The sequence below is a fragment of the Arvicola amphibius genome, chromosome 9 (assembly GCF_903992535.2).
Source record: "Arvicola amphibius chromosome 9, mArvAmp1.2, whole genome shotgun sequence".
NCBI classification, from domain to species: domain Eukaryota; kingdom Metazoa; phylum Chordata; class Mammalia; order Rodentia; family Cricetidae; genus Arvicola; species Arvicola amphibius.
Window position 1 is genome coordinate 119,318,077 of NC_052055.2, and position 19,542 is coordinate 119,337,618.

At 47.8% G+C, this 19,542-nt stretch overlaps 1 protein-coding gene across 1 annotated transcript in view; it reads right to left on the reverse strand.

Moving 5' to 3' along the window:
- Nucleotides 1-19,542, reverse strand: part of Dnah8 (dynein axonemal heavy chain 8) — a 225,044-nt gene that overhangs the window by 114,034 nt on the left and 91,468 nt on the right. The window contains exons 48-61 of the mRNA XM_038342351.1: nucleotides 17,995-18,156; nucleotides 15,870-16,116; nucleotides 15,484-15,725; nucleotides 14,808-14,948; nucleotides 14,063-14,300; nucleotides 11,188-11,330; nucleotides 10,605-10,739; nucleotides 9,865-9,987; nucleotides 7,904-8,117; nucleotides 6,532-6,641; nucleotides 4,962-5,125; nucleotides 4,286-4,478; nucleotides 3,033-3,155; nucleotides 266-396 (exon numbers count right to left, since the gene is read on the reverse strand). Of these exons, the coding sequence (XP_038198279.1) occupies nucleotides 266-396; nucleotides 3,033-3,155; nucleotides 4,286-4,478; nucleotides 4,962-5,125; nucleotides 6,532-6,641; nucleotides 7,904-8,117; nucleotides 9,865-9,987; nucleotides 10,605-10,739; nucleotides 11,188-11,330; nucleotides 14,063-14,300; nucleotides 14,808-14,948; nucleotides 15,484-15,725; nucleotides 15,870-16,116; nucleotides 17,995-18,156 (2,366 nt within the window). The remainder of the gene's footprint in view (nucleotides 1-265; nucleotides 397-3,032; nucleotides 3,156-4,285; nucleotides 4,479-4,961; nucleotides 5,126-6,531; nucleotides 6,642-7,903; nucleotides 8,118-9,864; nucleotides 9,988-10,604; nucleotides 10,740-11,187; nucleotides 11,331-14,062; nucleotides 14,301-14,807; nucleotides 14,949-15,483; nucleotides 15,726-15,869; nucleotides 16,117-17,994; nucleotides 18,157-19,542) is intronic.

The window sequence follows — 19,542 nt, forward strand, 5'->3', positions numbered from 1 at the left end:
GGCTCAATGGGTAAGAGTACCTGCTATCGAACCTGATGACCTGAATCCAATCCCTCAGGACCCACATGGTGGGAGAAGAAATCAGGCACCTGAATGCTTTGGCATGCTCACATGTATACACACACACACACACACACACACACACACAAAATAAGTAACAAGTATTCAAAAAAGAAATGAGGTAAAGCAATACACCAAAGCTCTCGGTTTCTTATCAAACATTTAACTACGGGATAACACAACATTAAGTTTTATTCCCTCTCACCTGGTTAATGTTATCTGAAATATTTGATATCCAGCAATAAAAGACGCCAATCTTGAAAGGCTCTGCTTTCCTGAGCCACCGACACCCACCAGCAAGGCGTTCCCACAGGAAGTTCGGATTATTCGAGAGATCTATTTTTTTAAAATAAGAGTTTATCAGAAAAATGGGTGCAAATATCTACATTTTCTTGCACTAACAGGGTCAAAGTCTGACCACGTGTTTCCAGACTACTTTAGACTCTTTCTTAATAATGCTATGTCTTGCCATTTGTTATTGTTTTAACATGCCACATTGTTTTATTTAACTCAATTTCTTTCTTTTTTATGTGTTCATGTCATGTGTATGTCACATCTGTGTAGTGTATCACATGTGTGTGCCATGGGGGTGCCTCCAGAGGTCAGAGGAGGGTGCTGGATCCTCTGGAACTGGAGTTACAGATGACAACGAGCCACCAACATGGGTGCTGGGAGCTAAACTCAGGTCCTGTGCAAAGGCAGCAAGTATTCTTGGCTGCTTAGCTGGCTCTCCAGCCCGTTCAGTTTCCTTTGCCCACCTGTAGCTGCACCATAAAAAAAAAAAAAAAAACCAAGTAGGTTTTACTCTCTCCTGTTTCATAACTGTTCTGTGTGCTTACATGCATGTGCCATTACTTTTATTTTTTAAATTTATTTTATGTTTACTTGGGAGTATGCATGGGGCAGGGGTATGTGTTGTACGGGTACCCAAGGAGGCCAGAAGAGGATATCAGATCTGCTGGAGCAGAGCTGCAGGCAGTTGAGAGCTAACCAATGTGGGTCATAGAAACCAAACGTCAGTCCTCTGGAAGAGCAGCAAGAGCTTTAACCTCTGAGCCGTCTCTCCTGCCCTCTTTTAATTTAAGACTTCGTGGATGCTAAGGATACACAAAGTATAAGAAAGGGTTAAAGTTGATTGTGTATTGTCTGCCGTCTGTTACAAGGAATCATACAGGCATTGATGGACAAGGAATACTGCCATCTCTCTTCGCAAAGTACCAAAGTTCTTTGATTAGCAAGAGTAAAGGGGACACTTACAGAAAGCCTGTGGGAGCTATCCTCCCACCTGGTGTGGCTTCTCTGTGACAGATTCCTGCAGTCCAGATAATGGGCAAATGGGGGTTCAGAGCTTATGCTGGCCATGTGAAGACACCGCAAAAAAAGGCTGTCTTTTAGTCTTTTATTCTAACGCCACCAACTAGGAAGGAGAGAGGTGGCTCACTGAATCCATTATTACCCATAAACGTATCTATTTTGAAAGATTTTATTTATCTTGTTTTATGTCTGCACTAACTTTGAGACTGTATCCATGCATGACGTCATCGCTGCTAGGAAGAAGTCCTCTTCCATCATGCAATCACATAAAGGAACAGCCTGTCTGGCAGCTTTTCATCAATGGAACACACCACGCTACCTCTAAATAGCGTTTGGTTGAAAGCGTCACCTCCGTCCCTAACATCCTTATTCAAAAGTCTGGAATGTTTGGTTGGTGGCTTCACTCCTGTTCCTGGCATCCATTTTGGAATGTTGGGTGGAAAGTTCCATTTCAAGCCCCTTCCCCTGGGGGTTGCTTCAGTTCAAACCCCACCTCCAAGAAAGCCCATCAAACGGTGGCCCCTCCCCAGGGAGGGTGAAGACCACGCCCACAGGCTATTTAAACTGCCCCCCCCCCCCCCAGAGAACAAACACGTGGTTTTTCTGACTCTCCTTTTCCCTCTCTGTGGTTACCAGTCTTCCTCCCCAGGGCACTGAAGGGCCAACCTGGAGCTCTGGCATCCATTAAATCTGGGCCTTTTTCTAACTTGGTTTGATTTGGATTATTGCATTGGTGGAGAGGTTTGTCAGGCCAGAAAAACTTAACAAATAGCTCTCTTTCCCCTCCCCATCAGTTTGTCCCCAATCTGCTCTCCATCCAGACTGCTGACACTTTGAGAAACTGTCTTTTCAACCCTGGGCAAACAAGATTCCCGCAACAGGGCTGTGGAGATTGCTCAGCAGATAAGAGTCTTTGCTATGTGCCTGGAAGTGGTGGTGCTTGCCTTTAATCCCAACACTTAGGAGGCAGAGACAGCATATGAGTTCAAGGCTAGCCTGATCTACAGAGTGAGTTCCCAGACAGCCAGGGCTGCAAAGAGAAACCCTGGAAAGAGAGGAGAGAGAGAGAGAGAGAGAGAGAGAGAGAGAGAGAGAGAGAGAGAGAGAGAGAGAGAGAGAGAGAGAGAGAGCCCTTGCTGTGCAATCATGGGGACCTGAGTTCAAATCCCAGCACCCATGTAAAAGCCAGGAATGATCATACACTCCTGGCATTATAAGGGGCAGAGACAGGATGGTCACCAGAGATGGTTGGTTGCCAGAGATCCAGCTTCAATGAGAGCTCCTGTGTCAAGGAAATAACATGGAGAATGACAGACATCTCCCTGGCCTCTTGTGAGCATGGGCACACAGGCTTGCACACACAATAATTAAGCATAACTCCAATAAAGAGAATTTCCTCACAGGCTGTTGGGGCTTCCTCTGAGAATGGAGAGCACTCAGAACCAGAATGCCAGGAGTTCTGGGCACGAAATCCATCTGCCCTTGGAAAACACATGTAAGTGGGCTCTTAATAATTCACTGTTTTCAGAAACAGGGAGCTGATTCAAGCATGGCTGCTCTTCTCGGGGCTGCCTGGTAGAATGGCTGCTCTCACAGCACATTCGCCTAAGAAACTAAGTTAACAACATCCACCTGTCCCAGGAAATAATCAACAGAACCTTAATTAGGTGAGTCATTGCATCTTTAAAAAACACCAGGTCAAGAGATGTGCCTCTGATGTACTCGTTGAACTGCCTCTGGTAAAACTGGAGTTTTTCACACAGAAATTCGAAGGTTGGCACCTATAAGAGAGAAAAAATAATTTGTAAGATCCAAATTTTTTTTGATGTAGCAAGTATTTTTTTTCTGTTTTTAGTCTGTGTTTTCGTAGTTTAGCTTTTTGAAAATACACAGACATTTTATGTTGTTTATGTGACCAAATCCACAACTTTGTCGCCCTGAAGCAAAGCCTTGCCTACTGTATTTTACATTATTCTTTTGCTCAGCCTGCTCTTTATAATTACGTTGACATACAGTCTTCTCCCCTCCCCCAAATGTATTTGAAATCTTGGTTTTATTTCATTAAATCTACCTCTTTTTGCTTATTTTATATTTATGTGTATGTGTGTTCCCGAGTGAGTTTTTGTAAACTTATGCATGCAGATGCCCTTGGAGCCAGAGGTGTCAGACACCTCGTTCCTGGAACAACAGAGGGTTGTGAGCTGCCATGTGGGTGCTGGGAACTGAAACAGAGTCCTCTGCAAGAGCACTCAGTGCTTTCAACTGCTGAGCCATTTCTCCAGTCCCCAATCTATTACTATATGATGATGGCATGTAAGCTCTATTTAATTCACTGAAGTTGTATCACACCAATTCCTCAATACTTTATCGAGGGACCGAGGCTGTTGAACAACACACTTTCAAAGTGACATTTTCTAACTTGGGACTGTTGGCAAAGGCTGGCCAAACTTCCATAACGGCTAAACTAGTAGATATTTCAGCTTGGTGATCCTTAACATTTCTATGGCAATTACTCCACTCTGCTCTTGCAAGGCAACCACAGACAAAATATAAACAAGTGTACATGACTATGTCTCAATAAAACTTTATCTAAGAACTTTGAAATTTGAATTCCGTAGAGTTTACAATGTTTATCCTTACCTATCTATCCATCCATCCATCTGTATCTACATATCTCTCAATATGATACCCATTTTGAGGATATTTAGCGCTGCCTGTGTCTGCATGGGTGTTGGACCATCTCCTAAAACACAGGTAGACTCTCAGGGCCTTGAAGGAAAGTGACTCCCCCTCTTCCAGTAGCCATCAACTGTCAATGGCTCCTTAGCTGACACAAAACAAGACATCTTCCTTCATCCATGCTGAGAAATAAAATGTTTCCTGAAAACCTCAGAGAGATAAAAATAAGTACCAGTTCGTAGATTTTGGGCACTTCAAACATGGTGTCTTCAGGTTCGTCCCCCGTGGGTTCAGGCATGTCCCGGAGGAAATCCACAAAGTACGGTTCGGGGAGAATATTTGATGCGACCTCAGGGCTGATGTTCTCTTCCACCGCCCGAATGAGCTGCAAATTGAACCACTGTTCGTCTTCGGGGGTTATAAACCTGAAAGGACAGCACTGAAAAGAAGACAGAAGAGAGAGGCGACCTCTCTACCCAACGCTGCCCCCTCCTCGCCTCACGACAGGAAACACTACGCCCTCCATTTGGAGAAGGACACAGCCCTGTGGCTTAGGTGAAGTCCACGGGTCCTTGTGACATGCAGGGCAGTGAGGAGCAGGCCAGGAGCAACAGCATGCCCCTTGTCACCCTAGCTGTAGGAAGGCAGAGGCGGAAGGAGCCTTGGCGCTCTCTGGCCCATAAGTCTAGCTGAATTAGTGAGCTCTGGATTCAGTGAGAGACCTCGACGCAAAAAAAAAAAAAAATATTGGAAAAGATACCAGGCACATGCACACATGCATGTGTGTGCACACACACAATCTGAGACAATAATCCTTACTTCACGGATCTGAGAAGGTAATACAAGTGTTAATCTAGGCATTTAGCTTCTCAGGCCACGTGTGTAAACCTCAGGGCTGAAGTGCACACCTGTCTGCGATCACTCTGTTACACTCATGCTTGAAGAGGGACATGAGGATGGGGATTGAGTTACACTCCTCGGCTTTTATGGTTAGCATCCCTTGCCAAATTCTGGAAAGATCGCGAAGGTTGAAGATGTAATGAAATTTCGAGGGCGTTGGCAGCATCTTCACCTGGAGGAGAGAAACAAGGTTAATTCAGTTTAATTCTCAGATAAAAATTAAGCATAGAAATGTCTTTTTGACTATTCTATCTTATACACCCTTCACTTTTATGTGTTTTGTTTGCTTGTGTGTATGTCTGTGCACCACAGGGGTGCACTGCCCAGAGACACCAGAAGAGGGCATCAGACCCTAAGACTGGAGTTACAGGTGGTTGTGAGCCATCAGTGGAGGCCGCAAGAGCAGTCAGTGCGCACAGCCATCTCTCCAGCCCCATCATGTTTCCTATTTGAGACAGGACCTGGAGGGTAAAGAAATCAAAACCAAGTTCATGCTTTCGTCACAGCATCAATGTCAGAAAAAAATTCATAAATAGGTAACATAAAAAATGTTAATGCCATGAATCCTTAAACAGGGTGGATTCGAGAAAAATGTAAAGAAAGAGACAACTTCCAACTCCTGGCGCGCTACCACCGGTCAGCCTTAAACAAGTCCCTTTGCCATGAATTCCTAAAAAACACATGAACTTGGGGAAACCATGCCCAATGACAGCCGACCTCACTAGTACATATGGACAGGTGAATGGACAAAACCACACGTACTATATGGGTTTTCTATAAATACACGGCTATGTGGCTAAGAAAATCCATCATAACAAAAACTAAACATCAGCTGGTGATCATGCAGCAAGAATAATGACTATTCACATCCAGATTCAAATAAGCTAGTTTCTTGTGTGTGGTTTATGCACGTGCAGTTGTTGCTGTGTATGCAGGTGCGTGAACACATGTGTGTACACGTGTGTAGAAGCCAGAGGTTGACATCAGGCATCTTTCCTCTATCATTTTTCCACCTTATATTTTGACACAGTGTGCTTGGAGATCAAAGATTTGGCAAAACTAGATGGCCAGCAACCCCACAAGGCCCTACTGTCTCTGCCTCCCGGAGCGAGGATTATAGGCATGTGTTGCCAAGCTTGTCTTTTGACATGGATGCTCAGGATGCTTGCACAGCATACAGTTTACTGACTAAACTGTCTCCGCACCCCCAGTATCTTCTGCAGATTGCTCTGATGGAAGTCAGACGGTCCGAAACTCACCCACACCACTAACTCAGGAAATGCTCTCTGCGGTACCTGTTCACAGAGGAAGGTTTTTCTGTGTTGAAAATGTACCCTACGGAGTTCGTCCAGTTTTTTAAAGACTTGTTTATTTTTATTTTACGTGTACAAGCGTTTTTGTCTCCATGTATATCTGTGTACCGTGTGTGTACCGTGCCCGCAGAGGCCAGAAGCAGGCATCCGATCATCAGACAGTTGTGGGCACCATGAGGATGCTGGAAACAGAGCCTGGATTCTCTCTTGGCTGCTGAGCCCTCTCTCCACCCTGAGTGTGTCACTCCTAATGAGCTGCAGTTACCTTGGTCCACTGCCACAGCACTCGGCCCACTGAGACGAGGTTCCCAATCATCTCGCATATTTCAGGCTTGAACTTTCTACACGGATCAAAGTATCCACAGCCAATGACTCCTGGGGAGAAAAATAAGACGGAAGGCACACAGTTTTTCCTTTAAAGGTCATGGGCACATGTTTAGTCTCGTGAAAAAAATCATTACAAGATTGACTACCTAGCAGGGATGAGCACTGTAAGTCAGAGGGGCCCAGCCATCCTTAGCGGCAGTGGGTTACGTACGGACTCATGCTTAATCCTCCCAACAGCCATCCATAGCTGGGTCCTTAGTCTACATGTATTTGATTTTGTGCTTTGGCATGAGGCAGGGGTCCAATTTTAACAGTTTTCCCATACACATTACAGACTGTTCCTGTCTCTACTGAAACTCTCCCCCCTTCTGTTCCGATTTCCAGTGCCTGCCTCGTCAAGCAATCATATCAGTCTGTCCTATATTTCATGGTTTTTCATAGTACATGTTATAGATGCCAAATTTGGTACCAATAATCTGAATTTCATTAACACTTCAAAGCACTAGTTATTACTGTTAACCCACGGCGTGTGTGGAAGGGCTGTCACTCATCAGCCAGATTGCCCTGACCATCCATGTGAGGACAAAACACAGAGCTTCCTCTATCATGCGTGTGTGTGTGTAGTGTGTGTATGCATGTGTGTGTATGCTTGCCTGTGTGTGTGCACATGCACACAGGTATACCCGTATGTGTGCGTATGTGTGTATGTACAGGTATACTTATATGTGGGTAAGTATTTGTGCATGTGTTTGTCTGTGTATATGCATGTGTGTATGTGTGTGTGCATGCTTGGGTATGTGTGTGCACATGTATACAGGCATTCCCGTGTGTGTGTGTGTGTGTGTGTGTGTGTGTGTGTGTGTCCTCAGGCCAGAGGACAACCTCAGCTGTTGCTCCTTAGGTGCCACACACCTTTTCTAAGACAGACTCTCTCATTGGTCTGAAGCGTGCCAAAATGACCATGCTGGCTGTCCAGCAAACCCCAGGATACTACTGCCTCTATACCCCACACAGGGACTACTGTGGGATTGAACTCAGGCTCTCTGACTTACATGGCCGACATTACCAACTAAGCCACCTCCTCACCCCTCCCTCCCTACGCCACCATCTACAATTTTTTTCCTAAGTATCTTGAGTCCTAGAACAAGCTACCAACACCAGTCATCTTAATGCTGGAGTTTAGCTGTCCATTTCAGATACCTCATCCCCATTCCAGACGGACTCTCAAGATTAGCTCTTAAGTCAATTTTTCTGTGGTTTGTATCCATTATATGATGCAATAGGAAATTAAGCATCTAGAGTACTCGTACCAAAAATCTTGTCTATAGAAGTATTTGAAGGCAGCGTGCAATTAAACACGGTGAACTGTCTTTTCAAGCGCTGTGGGATGTCGTTCCGCCCGCCCCCGGGATGGATCATGGCCGCGATGAGCTGCACGTCGACGATGGTGGTGAAATCTCCGGGCTTGTCCAAGCTGTACATGCCCTCCATTTCCATCATCTGCCGCACGATCTCGTTCGTTATCTGCAATGCCACGCATGAGATTATCAGAGAACGCCCCGCTCCTTCCATGGAAGTGTGCTTGTCATTCTGACCATCACCACCTGCAAGGCAACTTGAATGAAATGATACCGGCATCTGGTGTGAGGCCAGGGTGCCCCTCATTATACTGCTAAAACAAATTTCCAAGTCAGTTTAGCTAGGGGACGGCTGTGAAACCACGCTTAGAGCTACGAGTTTGATTCCAGACCCCTCCAACTCTCACTTCCTATCAGAACATGGAGTGGCCTCGGCCCCGAGTCTTCGACACTAGGAACTACTCAACATTTCGCTTTGGAGGCTACAGACTCTTCTCTGTAGCTCCTACTCTGCTGACGTGTCCTCCTTCTTAGAGAAAAAGCCTCTTGCCTTGGTTCCTGAGGCAGTAGTCTTTCCGGAATCCTCTGATGACTCTGGATCACTCCCTGGCCATGCTTCACCCCCACACGCTCACATTTAACTGTTTTCCAGCCCCCCCCCCCACTTCTCATGATTCCAGCCACACCACCGGAACTCCACATCCCCGAGAATCTCAAAGCGGTTGCTCCGGCTTTAGCTTCCCTTCCACGCTCCAACTCTGTGTATTCAAATGTATTCTGTTTGGGTATCTCCAAGGGGACCACACACAAGCACCCCCAATAGAACAGTCTTTCATCCAACCAGTATTCAACCACTGTGTGGCAGGCTCTCTTCAGACACACACAAAAATCCATTTTCATGAAGCATGCATTCTTGCGGGAGACAAAACGTACAGGCATATGCTTATGGGCAAATAAAACACTGTACCATAAATGCTTCGGAGGACATAAAGCAGGGAGGTGGCATACAGGGCTCCCAGGAGGGGTGCCTCACTATGGAGAGCAGCGGGAGTCCTGACAGGTTGAATATGGGGCAGCTGATTCCTGAATTACAGACGATTCATCGCCAAACAAGTTTGGGCTATTTCAAGTCTGACTAGACACCCCTTGAGGAACAAATGAGTTTAGAGCCCAGGACCATGAAGGCAGGCCAGAGCTAAGCGTGCCTCCACCTCTGAGAACTGCCAGTGTCCTCTGGCCCTGAGGTAGAGCAGAAGCACGAAGAACCACACAAGGATTGCTCTCAGGGTGGGCACTGAGCTGCTAGTGGGTCCCAGAGCAAGGGTCATAAAGAGCAGGAACAGGGTCAAAGGGCCAGGCCTGGTGGACTCAAGCTAGAAGGAGCTCAAGGCTGGCTATGTCACTGGGAGCCAATCAGGATACACTGGATGCTGGTCAGGTCCTCTAATGGGGACGGGCTTGGGTTGACAGATGACAGCAACGGGGATCGTGGTCTGCCGTTGGGTGAGTGGGTGGGTGGGTGAGAAGCAGTGCTTGGCTGCTCTGTTTGGGATTAGTTAGCTAGTAGGTGGTCATTACAGAAGGAGAGCAAGCATGAAACCTGGGGCAAGGCTGGAGCAGGGAAGCCAGAAAGGGCATGTAGTCGAGATGCCAAGTAGACATGAAGAATCCTACCAAACCACAGATGGGTTCAGAAGGGAGAAGACAGAGGGCTGAGAACTATGATTAGACTCAATGTGTAGGAGGTTGATTAAGGGAAAACACTGGGCTGGAAGGAGGCTCAGCAGCTGGGGGTGCCTCTTTCAGAGGACCCCATTTCACGTCCCTGTGCCCACCTCAGATGACACACCATCTCCTGCAACCCCAGCTCCAGGGGAGTTACACATCCGCTGCATCAAGCTCCTAAGGCATACCTGATCTCCCCATTCATTGATCACCGGCATATTGATGTCATCAATAAACACAGTCATCTTCCTCCCTCCTGGGGGCCCGTAGGTGCTTCCCATCCTCTTATCCACGTAGCTTTCGATTGTTCTCTAGAGAAAAGAAAGTGGTGTGTCATGGCCACTGGATTTCCACCCTTAAGACTCACCATGTTTTCAAAACAGAATATAACTTACTATCAGAGCCAGGTAAGTTCGAGCATAATTATTAAATAAGCACTTAAATAGCATCAAGAGATGGGAATGTTAACCATCAATATACTAAAACTGATATGCTCCCGAGCCCAGCCTCAGGTTCAACATTAAGCCAAAATACACTACTTGAATTTGGCTTCTAATTAAGTCATGAGACAGCAAACTTAGCTATGGAGAAATGGATTCCTTTAAAGAGTAACTCAAGAGTGCTCGTTGCTCTGGCAGAGGGCCAGCTTTGGTTCACAGCACCCACACGGCAACTCAAATGCCAGCACCCCCTGCAGGCCTCTTCAGGCACCCGCATGCATATGGTATGCACACACACACACACACACACACACACACACGCAAATAAAAATCAATGTGATCTTTAAAAAGGAAAGCAGACTTAGCTGATGCCAACCACTAAACCGCATGTCCAGGCAAACACACAGAGAGCCCACTCGTTTTACCAGAACCACCGCCTGAAAATCTTTAGCATGCTTAGTATCACCACAGCTAACGGCGGCTTCTACCTGAAACATCATGGGCTCTGTGGCAGAGGAAAAGTTTAGGCTCTTGGAGAGCTGTACTTCGGGGTCGTATTTCTTCAGATAGGCCTTCACCATCACAGTTTTTGCGGTCCCCTGCTCTCCCGTGAGCAAAACAGCCTGCAAGAGCGGAAGAACAGGGCTCAACGGTGCCGCACTGTGTTAGCGCCAAACACCCTGTGGCTCTCCCTGCTATGACTCGCCATCCCACGAGTCGACCCCATGCTGCTTTTCAATTGCTTTTCTGGTCACACCCACATTCAGATCAATCCCAGTGAGCCTAAAGGTTGAAGAGTGCACACAGCAATATTGGGGTGCTGGAAGAGAATATGGCTGCCTATTTGCACCCCCCCATTAGGGCACAGAAGTGTGTCTGGAAGGCGACATCCACATTCCTCATCAGTGGAGACAGAGAGGAAGACCATTCTGGAACCTGGAACCACTGCTAGAAGGGGTTCCCTCTCCGGCGACACCCTGTCCGGGCCCTTGTGTTGGGATTTGGGTGTTCTTCCTGTTGTATATGAGAGGTAACGTGGTCTGGGGCCACCTAAGAGCTCACGACACTTACTTTATGCTGTTTTGCAATCGTGTCTATCAAAAAATTGGTCCTGATGTTGTCAACGTTGGGAACCAAGATGGATGAGTACTCTGGAATGCTGTCCGTGGGATAGAAGTAAGGCTGCAGTCTCTTGTTCCAGTGTTCCCAATCACCTGCACGGCAGGCAGAATTTCATCTTCATCAGCACGTGCCCTTGGATGCTTATGTAAAGCTATACAAATGCCAAGCGCTAGAAACAATCGCTTAGATCCTACAAAACACTGAAATGCTTTCCTGAAACATCGATACACCTACTTATCTAATGCTCCCCCTTTCATTCTTGCCAATGGCTATTTGCTTACTCATTTATTCCTTTCGTGTGTTTGCATATGTGTGTGCATGTGTATGCTTGTCCATGTGCGTCTATGCGTATGGAGTTCAGAGAAATAACCTCTGGATAACCTCTGGTGTGGCTTTCCCTCAGATTTCATCCACCATGGATTTTTTTGTTGTCTGTTTATTTTGTTTTTTAGACAGGCTATCTCGCTGGTCTGGGGCTCACCAATCACGCTGGCCGCCCAGTGAACACAGAGCACCCTCTTGTCTCCTCTTCCCCAGGATTGGGGTTACACGCATACACACAATGTCAGCTTTTCTACATCTGTTCTGGGGATGAAACTTGGGTCCTCCCACTAACACGGCAAAGCACTCCACTGACTGAGGTTAAGTCCCAGCCCACCAGTGGTAATTCATATCTTCCTATGTTCTTAACCTCTGATACCTCTAATAACAGCTTTATCACTTTTATTGATCTTTACAAAAAAACATCTTTTGGTTCCATCATTTTTTCTATTCCAGTTTTTATTTCATCGATTTCTGCTCGCTCTTCTGCTGGGGTTAATTGAAACCTTTATTCTTTTGAGATACAAACAGAGAGATACAAAGTCTCCCTGTTCTGAATGTTTTACAGTCTACAGCATTGCTGTAAATGTTTCTTTGCTCTTGAAAAGATGAACTCTGTTTGAGAGTGAGCTGCTCGGTAACTGTCAGGAAGGTACAGAAGCAAGGAGCCCGCCCCTCGAGCTGCCTGTCTACCTCCTAGCATGGGCTCAATGCGTCAGTCAGTGCAGTTTCACTGTGTGTGATTTGCCATTCTGTGTCCACTCTTTTCTGGCTCTTCCTCTCCATGCAAGTCCCTCTGCAGTGGCATTCCTCCCCAAACCCTAACCCAGCCGCCTCCTCCATGTCCACCCCTTCCTGCCCTGATGAGACTGGCCGTTCTGGTTGGGTTCCCTAAGCACCTGCTAGAAGCCGCCTTCTCTCATGACTTGGTTCTCTTTCCGCCTTTGCCCAGTGTCTAAAAGGACTGTTCCATACACTGAGCCCCACTTGCTGATGTCAGAGGCTACACCCAGACTGGAACTCCAGCTGGTCTGGAAGCAGGGACTTCTAAATCTAAGAAAAGAGTCTCTCCAAAAGTGCTCGTGTCCAGTGATGACAAGAATACACACATACACACCCATGCACACATATATAACATGCATACACACGCGATACACATACACACCCATATACATCCACACAGAGGCACATAAAAACACGTATGCACACATAAAAGCACGTATGCACACATATACAGAGACAGACACACACATACATTCAAACATACACACACACACAAACTGAAGGGTGAGCTAATAACGAACTGAGAGCCCTTTACGAGCACAAAGTATGGAAAACTTTGGTTTACTTCATGGGCACAGATGTTTGGGCATACAAATTTAATCAGCACTAATCATTTAGAGTTGGAAGCCTAGAGAAGGCTCAGGAGATGGCTCAGCCGCTAAAGGAGCTTGCCACCAAGCCTGACAATTTGACTTCAGTCCCCAGAACCACAGAGTGGGAGGAAAAGAACCAACTCTCACAAGCTGTCTTCTGACCTCTACACTCATACCATGGTACAATGCATCTGTTCCAATCCTTTCGAAACACGGACGTGCACCTCTTCTCACTGGCTGGGTTCTCTCACCCTCCACAGTGCCTGGGGAACTCAGAAGCTCTCCCTTCAGCCCTTGGCAGGGTCAGGTGGGTGCGGCTGCCTGGCAGCAGCTTTGGAAAGAGGACTAGGAAATCTTTTTTCTTAAAGAGACTGAGAACCAGCCCTCTGATTGCTGGTTCCACCTCCCTGCTGTTTCCACTTCCTGAGTCCTCTGGAGGTTCCGGGAGATGTACGACAAATTACTTCTCAACTAGTAGTTAGCAGCATCCTGCATGTTAAATCAAAAGCCTCGTGCCGGCTGCTTTCCTGCCGTCTGGATTCTTTTTATTGCTGGCTTCCCTGCTGTTCTGTTTATCCTTTTGAGTTTATGCATTCAACGCAAAAGTACCTTTGCTACTCTGGAGGTTTGGGGAGGATGCAGAGGTAAATATGGGAAGCAAGGGGAAGGGTTTATCATTTTGTTCTCTCGGGGCTTAGAAGAATGGGAGCCTGGCTCTGGACAAAGGCATCAAGTTAAGGGGTATTTGTTTGAAGGGAAGGTGAGGCCCGGAGGAATGCAGGACACAAAGGCATGGCCCTGCCCGCCGGATCTCTCTCCTCATTCTGACACTGGCACAGACAGACTACGGGGCTCCTCAGTTGTGTGTGCTTCCATGTTGCTCCCTAAAGCATCAGGAGGCAGGCGCTGAGCCAGGAGATGCTTCTCATAGTAGGTTTTACTGAGACCATTCCAGGTGAAGAAGTCAGGAAGGTGCCAGCTTCCAGCACAGATAATATAAGAAATCCTATCTCTGACATATTTTCACAACGGTATTCATCGTTATATTCCTCATTGGCTTCGTTCTCAACTCTGAAAAATGTATACGTTAAAGTCCCTTTGTTTGAACCACGATTCAGTGCACTTACCATTATCACTAACGAAGAACTCGTACATGGTCTGGTTGGTGCCCTTGGGGATTTCTGGCAGGTCTAACTTGCTTCCGTGACCTCGTAGAAAGAGCTCGAGTTTTTCTCGGCTCTCCAGTTCTAAAAGGGCTCCCAAACTCCACATGAGGCCAAACACAAACAGCTTATGGAGCTGCTCCACAGAAGAGAAGCCTCCTTCTTCTTTAGAGGGGATTAAACCTTCCAGGAGAGTGAGAGACTGCAAAAGATTTCAAATAAGATCCCCGCCCCCTTTTTTCAATTTTAAAATGTTTGGGTTAAAATATTTGAAAGAAGAAAATCAAAAGCAGGAGGGGAAGGGAAACGAAAACAGAACTATCCCGAGAGACTGCCTGATGCCTTCCTGACAGCCCCCAGTGTTAGAGGACAGATAAGGCTTCAGCAGGCTGTGTGACCAGGAGAAAGGAAGTGAGCTGGGAACCTGCACGCATGGGCTTGAGCCCACTCTTGCCGCTGGGTCTGGCTTTATCACTCTGAAAAGGCAAAGGGCCTCCTCTACGCAGGCCCTAAGGGTGCTTCTGGCCCCAGAGTTAGAGCACCGCATTCCAAATTCATCCCTTCTCCTCTGGGAATTCAGCTTCTCAGACCCTCGCACCCACACCGGAGGATAGATTTCCTAGCCCCTAGGAACTTCCCATTCTAGATGCCTGTAGGTGGCGGCTGGGTTAAGAGCTGGGTTAAGAGGCTAAAGCAAGGCAAGTCTTACTTGCACGATGTAATTACACTCCAGAAGCTGCATTTTGGGGGTCAGGCTCAGCTTCATGAACGTGTACGTATCTTCAAACGCCTTATCATACAGGCCCAAGAACACAGAGGCTTCCTGCGGGGTGCGCTTCTTCAACCACGCCTGGAGTCAGAGAACGATATCTGTGCTTACTGAGGAAGTGCAGAGCTGGGAAGGCAGCTCAACTGGCAGGCAGGGCTTGCCTTGTGAGCACCAGGACAAGAGTTCAAATCCTGGAACTCATGTTAAAAATTTAGGCATGATGGCACAATGGCACGTGCTCATGATCCCAGCACTGGGGAGGCAGGGACAGGCAAATCCTTGAGACTCACTCTGTCCAACCAGCCTAGCCTACTTGACAAATTCCAGGCCACTGAGAGACACTGTCGCAAATATAAAAGAAGTGTAGGTGGCAGGATGTCTTGAGCGAAAACACCCAAGGAGGCCACCTTCTGGCCTCCACGTGTACTCACACATGAACATCTGAACACACACTGATACACATGAGCAAAAGTAGAATGGTGGAGACACACAGACTCCCGCCTGTTTCCAGGCCCCCACCCCATCCCTGCCTGTTTCCAGGCCCCCCACCCTGCCCCACCACCGCCTGTTTCCAGGACCCCCACCCCACCCCGCCCCCCCTGCTTCCGGTCCCCACCTGCAGTATTGGCCTCCAGCTGAGAGCCGAACTGCTGATGTACACCATGCCCATCCTCGACACCGTCGCCGGAGAGGCGTTCTCAATATTGTGCACCTCAAACAGCAGCTTACAGTTGGGGGCCATGGGAATGCGGTCCCCGTTAGCCAGGGTGAGGGTCTTGTTATCATCCAACACCGAGTTTAAATTCTCAATCCAAATGGCATCCACGGGGCCATCGAGGATGAGAAAGATGTTTTCACCTGCAAACAAGGACAGGGGGTAGGGGAAGATCAATCGATTTTCCAGTGGAAACTAGAAACAAAAAACTAAGCAAACACCATGTCATTGTTAATAAGCTTGCCTAGAAAAAAAAAAAGCAAACTCGGAGGGAGGCCCGTGCATACCCTTTTTAGCTTTTAACGTCTTCCTCCACAGAGTGGAGAAGATTCCGTCTGTCCAGTCGTTTGTGGCTGTATCTAGTCGGCCAAACATCTGGGGTGCAGTAATCGCCTTGGGGTTCATCCGCATCTCTCTGTGGGGCCTCCCGCACTCTGTTAAAGCCTTCATCAGAATAGTTATGACCGCTGTCTTCCCAGAACCACTGGGCCCAAGAGTCATCAGGCCATGCCGCACCAGCGAGGTCTCATACAACTACGCGATCAAATGACACATTGGAAAATGTAGGTTATTACCCTCTGGCTGGCATTCGTACGCGTTCGCTGAAATTTCAAAGGCTCTAAATAACATTCAAGTGCCCTTCATCTTACTGGCTGCGGGAAGCAAACTGGCATCGCGTTAAGAAACGACATACGTGGTAAAGTAATGACAATGTGGGACCTGAATTACATTTTGGAAATAATTAATGGCTCTTTCTCTCGGACCAGGCGGCCTCAGCGGTGAGCAACGCAGCCATGGCCAAGAATAAGGCTCGGGACCTGCGCGGCAAGAAGGAGGAGGAGCTGCTAAAACAACTGGACAACTTGAAGGTGGAGCTGTCCCAGCTTCGCGTCGCCAAGGTGACAGGTGGCGCTGCGTCCAAGCTCTCCAAGATATGAGTTGTCCGCAAATCCATCACCCGTGCAAATAATTAATGCAGGACTGACTCTTACTATCCCCCCTTGGGCTCTGAGTGTGCCCGCAAGTGGGGTGATGTCGCCCCCCAGTGGCGGAAAGCAGCATCACAAAGCCTTCTGGGTCTCCAGCCACACAGCTTGAATTTTTTCCAATGCACCTTTGGGAGATGAGATGAGGAGAAGGGTGTGGAGAAGACAGTCCGGGGACGGGACAGCCGAGTAAGGTGCAGTGGAGGACACCAGCAGCCTGCAGACAGGCTTGATCCCACCAGGGGCTCTCCACCTAGAATCAGAGGAACTTGGCCTTCCTTTCCCCTCCCCCACCCATCCTTCCTTAAGGAGATGGCACTTGGGAGCTGGAGCAGTAAGTGCTCAGGCAATGCCTGCCCTGTGCACACATACAAAGTGGCTTCAGCCTTCCATTTGCTACTAGAAGTGAAAGCATACAGACACTGGGTACACAGGAATGGGAGAGGGGATCCACCAAGACATTCGAAGTGTACATAGCTCAGTCCTAGGGGGCTTGTGTGGTCTGAGATTTTGGTTGTGTTCTGACAAAGAAAGCTTGCCTGGAGATCAGAGGGTGGACCTAGCCACTAGTTAACCAGAGAGGCCAGGCAGTGGTGGCTCACACCTTTGATCCCAGCACTTGGGAGGCTCAGGCCTTTAGTCCCAGCACAATCAGGAGAAGGAGGAGACAGGAATATAAGGCAGGTGGAGACAGGACCACCTCCATTTAGTCTGAGGGTTCATAGAGTCAGGAACACCCCCATTCGGTCTGAGATGTCGTAGAGGTAAAAACTCTAGTGACTGGCTTCTCTGCTTCTTTGATCTTTCAGCTTTCACCCCCCCTCGATATCTGACTGTTTTTATTTAATAAGACTAATCAGATTCACGCTTCATCCTTGCCTATGTACACGAAGCCCTTGGCTTTTGGTACTCAGTATACGGTAGGATTATCGGTGCACATCCGTGATCCCAGCACTCCAGAGACAGAGGCAGGGCCATCCTCAACCACATGGGAAGTTCTAAGCCAGCCTGGGCTAGACATCTAATATAGGTGAACCATAACATGTGCTCACACTCACACACACACACACACACACACACACACACACACACACACATGAGCTCCCAGTAATACCACCAGAGTGAATGCAAGAAGCCAGCTAGCTGGGCTGTGGCCTCCCTTCCCAACCCTTCTCAGATTCTGGTTTCCATCGATCTTCTCGTGAGGGTTAAGTACCAGCTAGACTACATGAGTGCTGGGTTTCATCAAGACAGGACAAATGCATTCCTTCTAAAAACAAACACAGCCCCCTGAGCATTCTTCTTGCGATGATGGCTATCCGGCATTGGTTCAGTATAGACCCTTACATGGAGTAAGTACCAGGGGGTAAGATCTGTCATCGTGACCCCTGTTGTGCACTCGCCCGTGAACTCCAAAGGCCCTTACCTGCACTAACTTGAGGTTCCAGGGCGGGTGGTTAATCAGACCTTCTAGGTGGACCTGGTTGCTCACGGCAGCCTGCAGTTCCACGTACGTGCTGCTGTCCAGCTGTAACCCCGGAAACAGGTCGTTGATCAAGCTGAGGAACAGGGGCTCGTCTTCATCAACCTAAGATGACATGCATCGACACAAACACAGCCAGTCAACAATCATTCCTTAGCTGAGTAGGTCCTCAGCTAAGTGCGTGGTCCTCACCACTTTGTTCCCAGAGGATCATTTCTTAACTCCGAGGCAGGCTTGCACCCCCTGGCACTCTCAGCGCCAATGCTGAACCAACACCTATGGTGCTCAAAATACCTAGGCATTCCACAATCCAGCCTTGATCCGTGTTTTATCTAGTTGCTTTATCTGCCCCTCACAGGTTCATATTCACGCTAATCTTAAAGTAGGCTATTTATAGTCCCACCACCATGGAAACAGGGTATTGATAGCTCACTTACAGTAGGAAACAGCCCTTATCCTCAATGACTTCATCCAACAGCGGCCGGACACACCATCAGAACAGTGTCCTGCCTTTGTTTTTAAGGACTGGGTTTGAGCAAGCCGACTCCCACTCTTGGTTTGCTGTGTCTTTAAGACACAGATCACCCAATTCCCAACTTCCAGCCCCTTCTCACGTTCTTCTATCCTCTGAAGCTCCCCTGATGATTTTTGTGTTGTTTTAAGATTTGTTTTTATTTATGTATCTGTATCCATATGTAGGCATGTGCACCTGCGTGCAGAGACCCACAGAGGGCAGGAGAGGGTGGAGGACACCCTGGAGCAAGAGTTACTGGCAGTTTTGAGCCACCCAACATGGGTGCTAGAAACTGAACTCAGATCCTCTGGAAGAGCAGCAAGTGTGCTTAATCACTGAGCACTACACACACAAACACACACACACACACACACACTGATGATTTCTCAATTGTCAAAGTTCCAAGCATAAGGAACAGAGGGCCTGGCACGGGAAAGGTGGCTGACTATGATCATGGACGAGATGAGTCCTCTCGCCTCTCCGAGGTGCCCCTCTCGAATAAGAGACAGTAGGTCAACCTGTCACAGGGACGCTGAGAGGACCTAACAAAAAAGCCCATCTGAAGAAGACGTGCAAACGCCATGACCTCTCCAGAGGCTCTTGTTTAGCTCAGACCCTAGAATGCAAACTTCCTGCATGCCGCCCATACACGGGGCTTCACGCCCATACACGAGGCTTCACCTGCGGCACGGCACACGGCACATAAGCTCGACTCTGGCCATCACCATAGCAAACATGAAAAAAATGAGGTCACGACTCTAATTTCCACATGCACACCTGATGTTGTTTATTTGGAAATTAAGAAATTGATGTTTAGGACTGGAGAGACAGCTCAGCAGTTAAGAGAGCTCGCTGCTCTTCCAGAGAACCTGAGTGGTTCCCAGCACCCTCATCACCCAGCTCACAACTGTCCATAACTCCAACTCCAGGGCATCTGACACCCTCTTCTGGACCCAAAGGCAGACATCCACAGAGAC